This window comes from Crotalus tigris, unplaced genomic scaffold (genome assembly GCF_016545835.1).
Source record: "Crotalus tigris isolate CLP2741 ecotype Arizona unplaced genomic scaffold, ASM1654583v1 scf7180000018340.3345759, whole genome shotgun sequence".
Classification (NCBI taxonomy): domain Eukaryota; kingdom Metazoa; phylum Chordata; class Lepidosauria; order Squamata; family Viperidae; genus Crotalus; species Crotalus tigris.
The window spans coordinates 1,509,697-1,526,237 of record NW_024096953.1 but is presented as its reverse complement, the minus strand read 5'-3'; the positions used below and the strand labels follow the sequence as shown (position 1 = coordinate 1,526,237).

Genomic DNA, 16,541 nt, shown 5'->3' with positions numbered 1-16,541 from the left:
GATTCGAGTGGAAATAAAATGCTTATTTAAATGGCTAATTTAAAGAATTACCTTCAGAATTGTAAACTGCCCAGAGTCACTTGGCTGAGATGGGCAGCTATAGAAATTGTATAAATAAATAAGTAAACAAACAAATAAATAGTCTTGAACAGGGCTGAATATTTTGAAGGCAATAATAATATTTCAAAAAGGTAGAAGGTCTGAAACCGATTTGGGATGAGGGAGATGGAAAACGTCTGCTTTGCACAAGAGCAAATTCTGTTGAAAGTAACAGAAAAATCTGATAATTTCCTGGAATGTAAATGATTTAGAATTACATTTCACCTCTCAAATTATTTATCCTCTTGTTCTGAAAGACCATCAGCACATCCACTGCCAACCTTAACATAATAACAGATTTGGAAGGGACCTTGGAGGTCTTCTAGTCTAACCCCTTGCTCAGCCAGGAAACCCTAAACCATTTCAGACAAATGGTTGTCCAATCTCGTCTTAAAAATCTCCAGTGATGGAGCACTCACAACTTCTGAAGGCAAGCTGTTCCACTGATTAATTGTTCTAACCATCATGAAATTTCTCCTTAGTTCTAGGTAGCTTCTCTCCTTGATTAATTTCCATCCTTTGCTTCTTGTCCATTGTTGATTAGTTTTCATCCATTGCTTCTTGCTTCCTTACAAGATGCAGAAGTTAAAGATTTAGGGATGAACTGGTAATTTGATATAACTCCATTAAAAAGTTCGTGTAAGCTAAAAGAGCAAGGAACGACATCGATCCCATATATTGTATCACCTGATCCACTCCAGCTTTACACACGTTTTCTCAAGTCAGAGGTTTATGGTTAGGGGGATCTGGTTCAGCACCATGGACAGAGCAAGCGGATTTGCAGCCGGGCAGGGAACAGCTCCTGATCCTTTTTTTAAAAAAAAATCTCAAGAATCCTAAACTAGTAAGTACCCGAGCATCTCTCCCTCCGCATGGTGCTAACCAGGGGTGTAAAAGCCACGTGTGAGCTTTAGACCACACAAAACTCAAGAGAATGAAAATTAGAGAGAAATAAATGCCTCATTCTGCATGGAAAGAGCTGAAACAGGAGCTGGTGTCTGTAAGGACTCACCACTTACCCTTCTGCCTATTTGCCACTTTGGCAAATATTAGAGCAAGTCTTAATGCATCCCAGACAATGGCCCTTGATGCCAAAAGGCACAAGAAATAGGCAGAATAATCATCAAGTTCCCGCCCTTCTCTTGGATGGCAATCATTTTCCCAGATTCATCCTATAGAAGCCATACATGGGGTGACAATTCCTGGCCAATTAGAACTTTGCATTTCAACTAACTTAGAAGAGCCTCACCAACCTGGTGTCCTTCCTCTATCTTGGACATCAACTCCAGAATCCCTAACTCTTTTTTTTTTATTAAAAGTTTTAAAAATTTCACACAGTATATATCCCCAATCCCTCCCCACCTCCCCCATAACCTACTTTAACTCTTCTTCAAAATAAATATCAACAAATTGAAAACAAAAATAATTATATGATTCTATAATTATATAATTAAACCATAATACTAAAAATAATATAATATAAAATAAAGTAATATAAATTCAATCATATTAAACTATTAATAATAATCTAAAAATTACTCATAAGAAAGATAATATTTTTCAGTCTGATATTTCTTTTGAATATAATCAATCCATCTTCTCCAAACCGAAATATATTTTTCTTGTGAGTGATCCTTTAAATAAGCGGAGATTTTTGCCATTTCTGCTAAATTAGACACCTTAAGTATCAATTCTTCCATAGTAGGCAAAATATTTTTCTTCCAATATTGCCCCACCAGTAATCTTGCAGCTGTTATAAGATTCAATATCAAATTAATTTCTTTAACATCAAAATCTACAATAACACCCAACAAAAAGAATTGCGGCGTGAACTTTATCTTTCTCTTAAAAATCTTTTGAATATTCCACCAAATCTTAATCCAAAAAGCTTTTATATCTTTACAAGTCCACCAAATACGAAAATAGGTTGCATCTAAGCTTCCACATCTCCAACATTTAGGCTGTAAATTAGGATACATACAGGACAGCTTTTGAGGAACTCTTGTGCATGACTAGAGATTCTGGTAGTTGGTTCAGGGCTTCGGGGAGAGGTTGGTATTTTAAGTCCTTGAGCAATTCTTTTGGGATGTGTGACAAACAAGCCTCTGAAGAACAACAGCTTACAAACCGTCATCCAAGCATCCATCTGTTGGGGAAACGAGTGCTAGTCACATCCCACTGTTCCTCACCATCAGTTATTTATAAAAGCTGATCTTTCAGTCCCTCTCCATCTTGCATTCGCCCAGAAGGTCAGGGCTCCAGCTGAAGCATACATCAGCTAGAAAATGAAGGATGATGAGTTTGCCAGGACCTGCCAGGAGGAAGACACTCAAAATGCACAACCAACAGGAAGGGAAATTTGTCACAAGCTGCATATGTCGTATATGCCTTGCCAGGGAATGCAGCATTAGACACCAATTAATACGGGCCAATATTTTATAGGTATCAGGTGAGTGCATGGAAGTCTTGGCTTCTGCTAAAATATCTACTAGCAGCTATAATTTTGAGCATGCAACATTTTAGGCTAAAGACCAGGGACTGCATTCCAATGCAGGGGTGGAATTAAGTCCAACACAGAATTGGATTCATTTTAATTGAAATTGAATTAAAACAGAATCACATTTCAGTTAATACTATTACCTGCCATGTATTGTATTATGTTCCTTTTCTGTTGCCTTACAAATTAGAGCTTCAAACAGAACTGTTGGGCTACTTCCAAGTCCTTGTGCTACTCTGGAACTGAAGTTGTGCCCTTCGAAACAGCACCTGCCTTTTTCTGTGAAACATCTGGGCTTGCTGTCATCCCTATGAAAAGCATTGAATCTCTGGCAATATGTTAAGATAGAGGTTTTCAAACCCATAATCAGCTGAATGCTTCACTTCCAACACACTTGTATGTGTACCAAAATAGTGCAATCTTCTCCAAAGTTACGATTCAACTGATCTTTGTGTCATTGATAGTTCAGCCTGTGATCTTCATACATTGCACATCAAGTAGAACTTGTTTCTCTGAAGCAATTGTGTATTCCACAGCCAGCCATCAAAGAACAAACCAGATTTTCAACAGGAAGGGTGAATGAGTAGCACTGAATATGAAATGGATATGGAATTTACCTGAAATAAATTGAAGATCAATGCATTTAGAAGTATAAAAGAGCCTTCTAAAGAGTCAGAACAAATTGGCCCTTTAGTCTAGTCTTGATAGCACTGATAACCTTCCAGAAGATGGCAGAACTTGACTTTGGAGCTGTCTGCATGTAAAAGGTAAGTACTTTTACTACTCAGCAATGAATCTTCCCCACATAATTTTTTTTTTAAAAAATCACACTCTTATGGATAAGACATTTCAGAAGGTTGAATTTTGCCTTGTTCTAGCAAATCTCTCACCTACAGGAACCATTCAGGATGACTGGCAAGTGGGAAGTAGGTTGGTGCCAGTGTGGGATCTTGGCAATGGGGTCCTGCAATAATGTACTGATGATCTGTAAGTGGCTGGCTATTGATGAGGTGTCCTGTTAAAGAGTTAGTAAGACACTAAATCAGCCCCATTGATCCTGGTGAGATCGATGTTGCTACAGACCTGATCACTACAATGGGCAATTAACAAGCACTGGAATGAGCTCCCTTCATGTAACATCAAATGCTTCAACAGACAAATCCAATCGACACATCGATCTGGTACTTCCTGGTGCTCTGACAAAGTATGTGTGTGTGTACATATACCATATACAGTTGCAAGAAATGAATGCCTTGGCACTCTGGTGTCTGAGGAGCACTCCTGCCTGTAGGCTGGGTTACCATAATATCTAAACCCATTCAACAAAATACAACAGTCTATTCACATAACATGCTATGTCCAAACAAAGAAATCCTACAGCTGGTTCATGAGCCAGAGATGGGTCAACTTCTGAAAATGGAGAATGGAGATCAGCATTGTCTCCCCTGTCCCCTCTCATCTTCTCCCCACCAGGGCTTTTTTTTGCCAGTTGTCTCATAGGTTACAAATCCCAAGAGATCCTCTCTATATGGCGTTGGTCAAGCTGCACGCAATTCTCAGCACCTACATTTAGAACAGAGCATCTCAAGAGCCCAGACAGTAAGGGGTTGCAAAGAAAAACTTGTAAGGAATGGTTGGAAGAGTTGTTGTGTTTAGTCTGGAGAAGCCTAACTAAAATCCTTCATCTGCCAAGGATCACAGCCCAGCCAAATGGAGGGAGCAATCTGGCTCAGAAGTGGGTGACTCTTGTAGGCCTCATCTCTTCATTGCCCATGGTTGGACATCAGAAAGAAGGTCTTCTGAAAGAGCTGTGTAGCCATGGAATGGAGAATGGATTTCCCTCTGCTGGAACATTTCAAACAGAGGCTCTTGTGTGGATTCCTGAACTGGGCAAGTGTTGGATTAGAGCAGGGTGGGGAACTAAGGCCCTTTTTTGACTTGTGGACTTCAACTCCTAGAATCCCTGAGCCAGCCAATTCTGGGAGTTGAAGTCCACAAGTCATAAAAGGGCCATAGTTTTCCACCTCTGCATTAGGGTATCACTTTGTCTTTTTTCAGCCTTGCACTGAATGATTCTGTGAACTGGTGAACACACAAAGCAATTTCCTTCACGGCTTTGGAATTCTCTCCCAGGCAGCAACACAGCTTGAACTCAGAAGGAGATGGTAAGGGTTTATGCAGCCACCCAAGGGAAAGAGACCAGCTCTCTCTCTCTTTTGCCAGAAAAACTGTGCTTTCTAGTTACTCACATTGCCCTGTCCAGCAAGGTTAGGGCTGTGTGTTTGAGCTGCCCACACGATGGCGGCAGAGCCCAGGGATTCCGTGGCTTACAAGCTTCCAAAGACAAGGAGACATTCCCGCTGGCATAGATATGCTGGATAGTAGATATATTCGGATAACGAGGCCTTGAAACGGAGTGTAGGATTGTCATGCAAAATCCACAAGCGGGCTTTGGGGACAAGCCCTTGGTTTCCAGTCAGGATAGGAATGGTGGCAGTAGCATCTTCAACACAGGATGGTGGCTTGCAATCTCAAGTCTACGAATTCTCTGGCCCATAAGCTTGCAACAGCCTCATCTTTGCGTGGTGAGTCGAAGCTCAAAATAATTTTTAAAAAGTTCTCCTTGACTAGAAGTGTTAAGTTGAAGCAGCTATCGACATGTTGAGTGAATGGTTTGCAGCCCAGAATATACGGAATTGCTCCAGAGTTGATGAGGCAGAAAATCAGGAAAAGCCTTCAGAAGATCTGGTCCAGCTATATTAGGTAGGGACACCCTAACCTAGTTCCAGAGCTTTGGCAATTAAATAGAGACAAAGGCTTGTGGGAACAAATATGCCAGAATTCATCCGATATTAAAGGGAATTTCTGTTCTGGTCACACACATCTTCCATATCTTGAAGTTCTAAACAAATTCTGCCCAGAGTTCCAGCATATCAGGGTGGGGGAAAATCAAACAGATTGACAGCTACAATAAACAAGAAGTAAACTATATAGCACCAGAAGATAAAGGACTAGAAGCTGGAAAGAGAGTTGAAGCTTTGAGAAGGCATAACTCTCTCTGAAGCAACAGAGAAAAGTTAATTTTAGTACTGAGAATTTGCAGTGGGGTCACAGGCAGATCTTCTGAAAGGGCCTCTTTTCTAAAGCTTTATTGTCTGCTGATGTTCAGAGTATTTACCCTCCATTTGCCAACCGGCTAACAACCTTGAGTTTCTTCAGCTCTTCTATAGCCCATGTTCCAGTGCTCCTGTTCCCATAGGGGTGCTCTGTCATCCTTTGCAGTGTCCCTATGGGTTGCTCTCCAAAACCCAGGAATGTGGGAGGGACAGGCTGTTCTTTGCCATCGTGTATCTGAACGGCTGACCTCACCAGAGGTTAGTAAATGCACTGCATGACATGATCTATCCAAAATAGCACATAGGCTAAAAAATAAAAGCTGATGAAGAGCTGGAGCAAATGAGGATAGTATGAAAGAGTAAGACAGCATTTTCAAATAAAATCTCTAAAATCATCCAGCAAAAGAAACAGGGTGGGGAGAGATATTATTTTAAAATATGTCATTCTTTATGTCTTGGTTATGATGCTCTGACATTTTATTTCAGGATAGAAGTGCATAAATTCAGTGCTGCTGAAGAAGTAGCTGGCTTGCCAATGTTTGCAAAAAGATATATTTGGCACAGACTTAAATTACTCTGTGCTTTTTCATGCTGAAGTTATTTAAACATGATTTGTTGATAAATTGTAACGGCTGACTCCATATAACATAGCGAATGAAAAAGACGTTGGCACGGGGAGGGGGTGTTATTGGGCATGTAAACTTGGTTACTTTGACTAGGGAAGTGGAGGCTAAAACATAGGAAGAACAATTGCAGGAATTGGGTATGGCCAGTCTAGAGAAAAGAAGGACGTGGGGGGGAGGGGAGACATGATAGCAACATTCCAGTATTTGAGGGGCTGCCACAGAGAGGAGGGGGTTCACCTGATCTCGAAGCACCAGATGGCAGGACAAGAAGCAATGGATGGAAACTCATCAAGGAGAGAAGCAATCTGGGATTAAGGAGAAACATCCTAACAGTGAGAACAATTAATCAGTGGAACAACTTGCCTCCAAAAGTTGTAGATGCTCCATCGCTGGAGGATCTTAAGAAGAGACTGGACAGCCACTGGTCTGAAATAATATAGAGTTTACTACTTGAGCAGGGGGTTGGACTAGAAGACCTCCAAGGTGCCTTCCAACTATTATGTTGACTAGTATGCCCAACATGCTAAACCATTAATCATCATCGACTAACCAAACGAAGCTATGAAAAAAGGAAAAAAATGGCCTTCTTGCCTTGTTCTATTATCCCAGTTCCTTTCCTTCCTGGGGAAAAGGAAGGAGGCAATTCAGCCATTTTTCTGGATGGGGCAGCTGAAAATGTCTATATATGCTCATAAATAATTTGAATATAAACAGCACACTATATTTAAGTAACACTAATTACCCCGTTGCTTCCATGTAATTAACGTTTAACTGCATTTTAATTTTCATGGGATTACGCAGCTTGGCAGGGCAAATCTCCTCTGCTCCCCTCCTCCCAGGAAGGCTAAAGTCATAAAAATCCCACCGGATGTCCCCATTTTCAATTTAGAAGCCGAGAGCCGAGAAGGGGCAACCCTGGCAGAGCTCCCTTAAGCTGGCATGGATGATGGCAGCTCAAGGCACATTTTAAATTTGGCTTGGGGTGCTGAGCCGGGTGGAGGCCCCAAAGGACCCCCCCTCTAGGGACAGCCTTCTTTCCTGCCTGCCAAAGCAGGGCGGGGCGGTGTCTGCCCACCGGCTCTCTCCCTGCTGGGGTGTGGAGCTGCTGCGTGGTGCCTCCCCTCCCCCCCAACCAAGCGGGTGCCGAGCCTCGGTTGTGGGCAAAGGGCTGTACCGCTTGCATCTCAATAAAAAGAGGGCCGGCGCAGCAGTTAATGTAGTCAGTAAATAAATAAAGGAGGGCTTAAGCATAGTGTACAGCAATCAGTTTAGAACTACAGGATAATTAACCCAGCAGGAGGCCAGAGCAGCCTATAGTCAGGTTTAAATGAGCGAGTTCACTTTCATTGAAGCAAACTTGCTCAGCTCCCTGGGGAGCATCAGATACACCCAGAAGAGTCGGCAAAAGACCCAGAGAGAGAAGAGGAATGCCTGGGTCGGCAGCAAGCCCCCCCCCAACCCCCCAATGCTCAAACCCAGACCAACTCTTGTCCTAGAATGTACTCGATTCAGGGTGTCTTATTTTGAGACAGCAGGTGAAATACCCGGCATCTTAGGACTCAGCTTAGCTTCCCTCCCCCCCCCCCCGCCGCCACTCAAACACACCCCTGCCTGGATGGGTTCTGTTCCTCCCTCCCCAAAGCCAAATGTCCACTTGGGTAGACGCAATCCGAGAAAGCCATGCAGGAGTCACAGCTTTTTCGAATTCTGACTTCATTTAGCCCATTCTCCATCCCCAGACCTGTCTAAATATCCAGGTCATTGGCACGAAGTCAGCGAGGTTCTCGCTTGGATAATAAAACCCTGATTCATGAGACAGATGTAATTATAATCATAGGCGGCTGACTTCTAGCTTTCTTTGTGTCAAGACCACGAGAACCGACAGCCCTCCCGGTGATGATTGTGGCCCTTTCCAGCCCGCATGGAAAGACGGTCACGGATGAGTATCGGCATTCCTTCCTAGCCTCAGGGCTGGGCATCTGACCATGTTCCGAAAGGCACAGGGCAATGTTTCTCAACCTCAGCCATTTGAAGGTGGGTGGGTTTCAACTCATGGAATCCCCCAGCATTGCTGGTTGGGGGATTCTGGGAGTTGAAGTCCACCCATCTTCAAGTGGCTGAGGTTGAGAAGCACTGCCCTATGGAGTTCATTCCCAGAACTACAGCAAAGCTCCAAGCTTTGGGTGCAACAGAATTTGTATCTTGTCTAGTGAAAATCTGGAGAGCTGTGGGAAAGGGTTTCATTCATCACACAAAGCCTTTGTTAGACTTGGCTTTGTCCGGATCAGTCCCGGTTCTGGCTTGGTGAACAGATTTATGGCTTGGAAGACACGAAGCTGGTCGCCATACATCAGTCAACTAACCACAGTTGTGGCTTGGTGTGCTGTATGAAGCCGGTCTCTCTCTCTCCTCCAGCGGCCAATCCTGGACGATGACTTTGCAAGGTGACGTAAGGATAAGATAAAGTTCAATGGTATCATAAATTGACTCACAGACCACTCCTTTATCCCAGCTGTGAAACTGCAAAGAATAAAAGCAAACAACGAGCCGCCCGCATCAACGACTGAATTAACTTTATTGGGTTTTTTTCCTAATTGCAGATTCAAGGTATACAACTGAACATTGCTATTTTCCTTATGAGACTTATAAATAAAAATACAAAAAATGTCCACTACAAAAAAATCTACTGTTAGTAGGATGTAAAAAATATTCTCTTTGCTATAGAAGGCACAAACTTCACTTAGTGACAAATGGAGAAAAAAAAAAACCTGCAGCAATACATCTTTTTTGGGGGAAAAAATCCTTTTGTCATTTTTTTTCCCCCTCGCCAGAAAACTCAGGTTTACAGAGGACACTCCTGTGCCTTACAGAATAGATGCAGGAGAGAATTGGCAACTAGAAAAGGGACATCACAACTTTCTTTGGGAGGGTGTGTGTGGAGGGAGGACTTATTTATTTGTTTTGTGTGTATGTGTGTATGTGTGTGTGTTTAACTTAAATGCGTCTAAGACTCTAGAGAAAGCTTATAATAAGACGCACAAGCTGCACTGCAAAAGAACTAACAGAAAATATACATAACACAGTATTTGAAAAATAAACTAAATAACAAAAGAACAACTGGCACCTTCTTAAGTCAAGCTAGCAGGAGGTGCTGAGGTAGACCGAGCCAGGACAGCAATTAAAAAACATGATTTCTCTTTTAACATGAAGCAATCAAACTGACACTTTTAACTGTGACAACATGAAGAGATAAGAGATAAAACACAACAAGTGAAGAATAAGCTTTAAGTTTGCTTGGTCCAGAAGGACAAAATTGGTCCTCAGTGCTTATGAACATCCATGGAGATTTAGCATGGCTTCTGGGCCTCCAAAAAGTCACGCCTCCTTTAAACACTATGCCCAACAAATACTGAGACGTGTGTTAAGAAAACAGCCCTGGGCTGAGGGAGGTCATGGTAAGGGGAGAGCGAAAGCTGGCACAGATATCCAGCCCCAGGAGACCCTGAACATCTTTCCCACCCCCCTGCCTTCTCTGCCAAAAACCTTTGGCACCAATCAAGGGAAAGCAGACCCCTCTTGCAGCCTTTAGAGACTGGGGGCGGGGCCAGGATGAAGTGGGTGGGGCTAGGAGAACAATGGCATTGCATTACTTTGAATTGAAAGACTGCTTAAGAGATTGAGACTGCTTAAAGCTTGGAAGGTGCCCATTCCCTGCGCTTTGACTAATTCTCTGCAGCTGCCAACAGAGTAAGGCTTGGCAGCTCTGGCATGGGCTTTGAGTGCATGTGCAAGTCATGTTGCTGTGAAGCAAAACACAGCCTTGTGGGGTGGGGGTGGGGGACAAAGGATGGGGGTGACTGGAAGGCAATGTGGCCTGGGCACCCTTTCTTGCACCAACAGAGCCCCTTCCACCAGCTCTAGGGGACCTCGGGTTGAGAATTGCAGGGGTGCCAGATTTTGTCCTCCAAGAATAAAGATGGGGAATACCATGACATTCCTTAGCTAGCAAGTCCCACCAGATCCCCCAAGGTACCAAATCATTAATTAAGAAAGCACTGCAGCATTTTATTCCTCCCCCCCCCCAAAATGTGCAGAAATCAACACACACACAAACACACTCCTTTTCAGGCACAAAGGTTGACAAAAAAAAAGGAAAAAGCCATTTTTTCAAAGCTGTGTTGAGGATCGTACTATGAAGCCGTCCCGGTCTTGTTTCCCACCACAAAGAAGCCACAAAGTTATATTTCTCCATTGGACGGATACGCACGAAACACACACCGGCAAGGGTTTGTATACAATAATCGTACTGCTTTCAGTTTCTGAAATGTAATCCCAAAGCAACATTCACAGACAGCCAGGAATATATACTTGTAAAGGGAAGCCAAATCAAGCCCACAAAAGGGGTCGGGGGACACCACAGAGGGCTGGGTTGGTGGGAGGGAATCACACGTGGTAAGGCGCTCAGAACAGGGAGCCAGAACGGCAAACTGTTAAGGGGCCAAGGAAGAGAGGAGGGGACCCCAGAGAAGCTATGGGGCTCTAGCCCTTGGAAGCCCCCGAATTCCATCTGGTTTGTGCAGGTCCCGTCGGGTGGCACACCCTCTTCCTCCCTCCCATGGCACCAAGCGCTTTGCCACCCTGTCACCAGTCAAGCTAGCTTGGATCATGCCATGCAATGGCAGAAAGCCAACCATCATTAAGAGAGAGGAAGCGAGGGAGGCAAGTGGCAAGAGGCCAGCCCACCATCTGCTCCCCAAAACCAGTTGAGTGCCCTTCCCACTCTGCTCCAGCCCGTCCTCTCCACGGCCCATCAAGGGTCCCCCCCCGAGAAACCCGGGATCCTGTGCCCTTTCCAAATGAGCTTTGCAAGCCGGGATTCCCGCCCACGTTGAGTACCATCTGATATGGCAAACTCTTTACAACAATACTGCATGATTTATTATTTAATACTAGGTTTCCAACGCAGACCCGCAGACGCAAACATGTTCCTGTTCACATTTACAAAGGGAAGAAGAGGGACGACATCCTGCTTGACACAGAGACTAACAAAGGTTACAAAAATATTACACTTTTGAAATAATTTATCAGTCCAACACTTTTAGCTTGGTGAGGGGTGGGGAAGGGAGGAAGACTCCCCAAACACTTCCCCCTCCCCATTTTAAAAAGACAAACCCCAACAAGGTTGGGGCTACATCAGAAGGGCCGGTTGCAGTTGCCGCTTCTGACAAATGTCACACTGGTACATTTACTGCATGTTGTTCATTAAACGATCTGCTTTAAATGCTGTCATTTCTCTTTTTTTCACATTATAAACAAAACTCTACTTAACTATTCACATATTCAAGTTTAACTGGTTTATTTTTTTTCTTTTACCAAATTGCTAAAGGTTTCACTAAATTTTCAGCTCTCTGGACTTACAAGGACATAGGGTCTCTTTTATCATTTTTTTTCTCTCTCCCCCCACCCCATTTTTAAGGCCTTCAGTATTTTCCAACATTGAGGAAGGATCGGGGTCAGATTTAGGAGGGTAAGTGTGTTGGGCAACAGGATAGAGAGATATCGCTTAAAATTCTTCCATCTACATCAGTGTTTCTCAACTTTGATCACTTTAAACTTCAGTTCCCAGAACTCCCTAGCCAGTATAGCTGGCTGGGGAATTCTGGGAATTGGAGTCCACACCGCTTAAAGTGGTCAAGGTTGAGAAACAATGATCTACACTTTCTTTGCTAAACATTTCCCCATATATAAAAAGCAGCTAAATTACAACATAAAATGTACAATTGCAAATATAAAGCATGAGATGAGAACTGAAGTGAAATTTACAAAGCCACCCACCCACAAATATTGCAAAAAAAAACCTGTGCTTCTGTAACTGCCAAACAAAAAAAACAAAAACAAAATAGGAACAAGAAACTTAACAATAACAACATCAACTGAAAAAGAGGTAGCTTTTCAAGATCATCTCTGAACCCCGTCAGGCTGGATCATAAAAACAAACACCAATTTTGGTAGTAACAATAATAATAATGCACAATCAACACGAAACAAGAAGGCTGGGGTAGAGAACACTGTCCGTGGGGTTTTGTCGGCTGTGTTTGAACACGGGTGCAAACCTTCCTTTCCAGCCCTGCCTGGTGGCCTCTTCAGCAATGAACCCCCAACTCATCCCCCTTCCCCACAGAAAGCCAACTCAAAGAAGCTCATGAGGTCACAAGAAACTGAGGTCTTTTCAAGTACAATGTGCGAAAATGAGAAAATCATCAAAAGGAAAGCAAAGACACCACAAAGACAGAGGACATTGCATTCCCCTCTCAGTTGCGATGGTGACAGAAGTCTTGGGCAGGAAGGGCCTCAGAGAAGTCTTGAGGGGACCGTGTTCAATGGGGGGGGGGTGCAAGAGAGAAGAGAAAGGACCTCTCCCCTTGGTTGAAGGCACCAAGGGTCAAGATGGAGAAGCAAGGAAGCCTCAAGCCACTTGCCAGTCTTTCAAGCGGGCAGAAGGCCACCTTTTCAAGCTAAGGTGGCCCTCCAGAAGGGGCATCCCAGGACAAGGACATTGAGGGAGGGGGACAAGTAAAAATTTAAACTGGATTGAATTCTGATTGCACTTAAATCAAGGGCATGAAGTCCACTTAACAGTTCTTCCAGACCTGTATGCCTTCCTTCCTTCCTTCTGCCCAATTGCAATTTGGTAGCTATTCTGGGAAAAGCCCTGGAAGCTGCCCCTAATCTAAGGTTTTGGAGGGGCGGAGAAAGGTCCCAGGGGGCACAACTTCCCTGGAGTAGAAAGAAGGATGAGCTGGAAGAGAGTCTCAGTCCCCCCCCCCCAAGAGATAGGACTATATAAGGACTCTCCCGTCCTCTTGGCAATGTTGTTATGTGCAAAATGGAAATGGAGGAGCCTCCCCAGAAGAAACTATTGGGGACGTGAAGATTTGCTGATGGCTGCAAGGGGGCCACTCAGTGCAAAAGGCTCTCTTGCCTCTCAGAGAAGCCCAGGTGGCTGTCAGGAGACACACCTGCACAGAGACAGCATTAGCTGCTCTACCTCTTGGAATTGGTCTTCCGAGAGGAGCAAGCAGTGTTTCAAGGGACTCTCAACTTTGGGTCAGACCTGCTCAATCCATTTCTCTGGTTGTTGCTGATGCACAAAGAGCAGAAAAAGTACGAGGCCAAAGCAGCCCTGTCTCTTTAGCCACCCATCCCCACATTTGCTAGGCAGTCCTGGGCAGAAGAAAGATCCAAATTGATCCTTGGAGAGCTCCATGGGCCAAGAAGGCTGCTCTGTGGGCAGAGGTCAAGACTGTGAGTTCCCCCCCCCCCGTTCTGCACTGCAGCCTTGACACACCTCAAACCTGGGTTCCATGATCAGCTACAGGAGGTAAGACTCTTCAGAAAGCCCATCCACATGAACAAACGAAGCCACGGCTGGGTTGGTTCCCATCCACTGATGGCGGGTTCTCTCCAGCTTCATGTGAGTGGAGCTGAGACTTCCATGGACTTTGACTTGTGGATCTACAGAGGAGGGAGTGCGACTGAGGCTGTTGACTAGGAGAAAGCACAGCCCTTTCACCCCCATGGAAGTCAGTGGGGAAGGGCTGGAGAATGGGGGCTTCCCAGAGCTTCCCCAAAGCCTTGGCAGGTAGGATCGGGGCCTCTCCAGCAGCTGCTGGGCTTCCCTTAAGCCTTGTCATTTGGCTTTCTCCTCTGCTCAGACACGGCTGGCCGTCCAAGCTAGCAAATGTGCAAACTTACGCTGCCTCTCTCCTCCTCATCCCTCCCTCCCCTCTTGCTTCAAAAATAAATAAATAAAAATAAATGCATAGAATGGTCTTTGGTCAGAAGAAAGGATCGCCGCTCCCAGGGAATAACTGGAGGCCAATTCCGAGCACATCCAGGGCCACGTTCTTTGAGGCAACCATCCCCAATACTTGAGCTGCCAAGGCCAAAACGTGGTCAGTTCTAATCATGCTGTAGGTTCTAATGCTCTCCTGTAGCAGACCCCCGGGAGAACCTCTGCACTTCCTAGATCTTCTCAAGCAACCGCCAGATGGGATCTAGGATGTCCCAAGGCAGCTGGTACCTTCCCCACAGTTGTGGCATCACAGAGCTCCCTGGCTGTTCTTCTCCCTAACAGTTCCATCTCGCCCAACATGTCCTTGAAGTTGGCAGCTAGGTCACCTCTCAAAGGAACCAGTGAGGATGGGGAGTGTGTGTGTGTGTGTGTGTGTGTGTGTGTGAGAGAGAGAGAGAGAGAGAGAGAGAGAGAGAGAGAGAGAGAGAGAGAGAGAGAGAGAGAGAGAGAGAGAGAGAGAGAGAATTTGGGGGGAATTCCAGGAGGAGCATGGGTGTGTTAGGCATCAGCAATGGAACAAAATGAAAGGAACCCAACAGAGACTCCTCATGATGCTACAATTCCAAGGATCCTTGGGAAACCAAGGCAGCAGTGCAGGGAGTTGATTAGATCTCAGCTTACACCATGACAGAATTAGCCGTCCCCCCCGCCCAAGGAGCACCAAGGGCCAGACGAACCCCAGAGCCATGAGCCTCCCCCCCCACTCAGGAGACATGACCACCATGCAAGACAACTTCACAGCTGGCCAGGGCTTGCGATGGGCTGAGGGGGATGCTCTTTTGGGGATTCTTGGAGGGACCCCAATGGGGTCTCTTCCCTTTTCCTTGTTTCTCCCTGCCCCACTCGCTCCTTGCAACCTTAAGGACAATGGAAGCTGGGAAAGAAGGAGCCAGCAAATCCTGGATGAACAGAACCAAAAGCAAAATAAGAAAAAAAATTGGGGTGGAAAAAAGGAAAAGGAAAGGGAGCAATTGAGGGGGTTGATTCTGTCTAGTCCTTTCCAGTTTCTTTTCTCCATGTGTCCCATCAGACGTAGCACAGGTAGAGATAGGTCTTCTCTATCCTCCAGTCAGCTGGAATCTCCTCCGGCTTGTGGCCTTTCATGTGTTTCTGCATGGCGGAAAGGCTGGGACAGTATTCCAGGCAGATGGTGCACTGGTAGGGGGAGGCTCCGTTGTGGGTCCTGAGATGCTTGATCATGGCGGAGTAATCTCGGGACCGCTGGTGGCAGAGTTTGCACTCAAACGGCTTCTCGCCTGTGGAGTGGGAGAAGAAGGAAGAGGGAGAGGAGAAGGGGAAAGGAGGAGAAGAAGAAAGGAGAGAGAAAAGAGGAAGAGGAGGAAAAGAAGGAGGAGGAGGAGGAGGAGAAAAAGAAGGAGGAGAAGGGGAAGAAGAAAGGAGAGAGAAAAGATGAGGAGGAGGAAGAGGAAAAGGAGGAGGGAGAGCAGAAGGAGAAGAAGGGAGAAGGAGGAGAAAGGAAAAAAGAGGAGGAGATGTAGGGGAAGGAGAAATAAGAGAGGAAAGCGGAAAGGGGGGAGGAGGAGGAGGAAAAAGGAAAGGAGGAGGAGAGAATCATGGGGGGGGGAGGGGAAATGTTTCAATTATTGCAACCATGCTCAGGGAACCCTTTTTCCTGGAACCCCCCAGAGCTAGGGAAGTGGCCTTCAGAATGAGAATGGCCACCTGGTCTTGGGCCTTCCTTACGCTGACCAGTCAGGGGTTAATCCTGCAGCCAGCTTCCCCTGCAAGAGCCAGCTGGGCTGGTGGTTCCTCTCAGGAAGCCCCTCCAGATGCTGCAGGCAGCAGCTGCGGTGGAAAGGCGAGGAGGCTTCCTTCAGTGCAGTAATCAACAGCCTTGGTTTTCCTCAGTATCAATACCCATTCCATGCCCAGGCAGAGCAAATAATGAAGTAATGAACAGAAAAAGCAATCTAAATATTGATCTGCTATTTACAAAAGCTGCAGGCTGCCAGCGCCCAACGCCATGATATAGAAGCTGCCGGAGGAAAAACTGCCTCCTGCGGGCTGGGCGTCCCCTTACCCGTGTGGACCCTGTAGTGGGTTTCCAGCTGATGCTTCAGGCTGAACTTCTTCCCGCAGCCGTTGCATTCGTAGGGCTTCTCCCCGGTGTGGATGCGCTTGTGTCCTTTCAAAGTGCTCTCGTCTCGGAAGCAGCTCCCGCAGAATTCACACTCGTACGGATGGTCGCCTGCAGCCAAGACAGTAGGGTCAGAGGGAAGCCATCTGTAGGCCAAAAGACCAAATCCATGCTTGCTCACAAGGTGCAGCTCCTGGGCACACAAAGGGTAGGCGGGTGGCTTCAGCAAAGAGTCTGCAAGGGAGGCTGG

At 45.5% G+C, this 16,541-nt stretch overlaps 1 protein-coding gene across 2 annotated transcripts in view; it reads right to left on the bottom strand.

Annotated features, from left to right (window-relative positions):
* Positions 1 to 8,892: 8,892 nt before the first annotated feature.
* ZBTB16 (zinc finger and BTB domain containing 16) overlaps positions 8,893 to 16,541 on the bottom strand; it is a 125,788-nt gene continuing 118,139 nt past the window's right edge. For both annotated transcript variants that reach the window (XM_039350497.1, XM_039350496.1), the window contains exons 6-7: positions 16,235 to 16,402; positions 8,893 to 15,449 (exon numbers count right to left, since the gene is read on the bottom strand). In XM_039350497.1, coding sequence (XP_039206431.1) covers positions 15,220 to 15,449; positions 16,235 to 16,402 — 398 coding nt within the window. In that variant the 3' untranslated portion in view covers positions 8,893 to 15,219. The remainder of the gene's footprint in view (positions 15,450 to 16,234; positions 16,403 to 16,541) is intronic.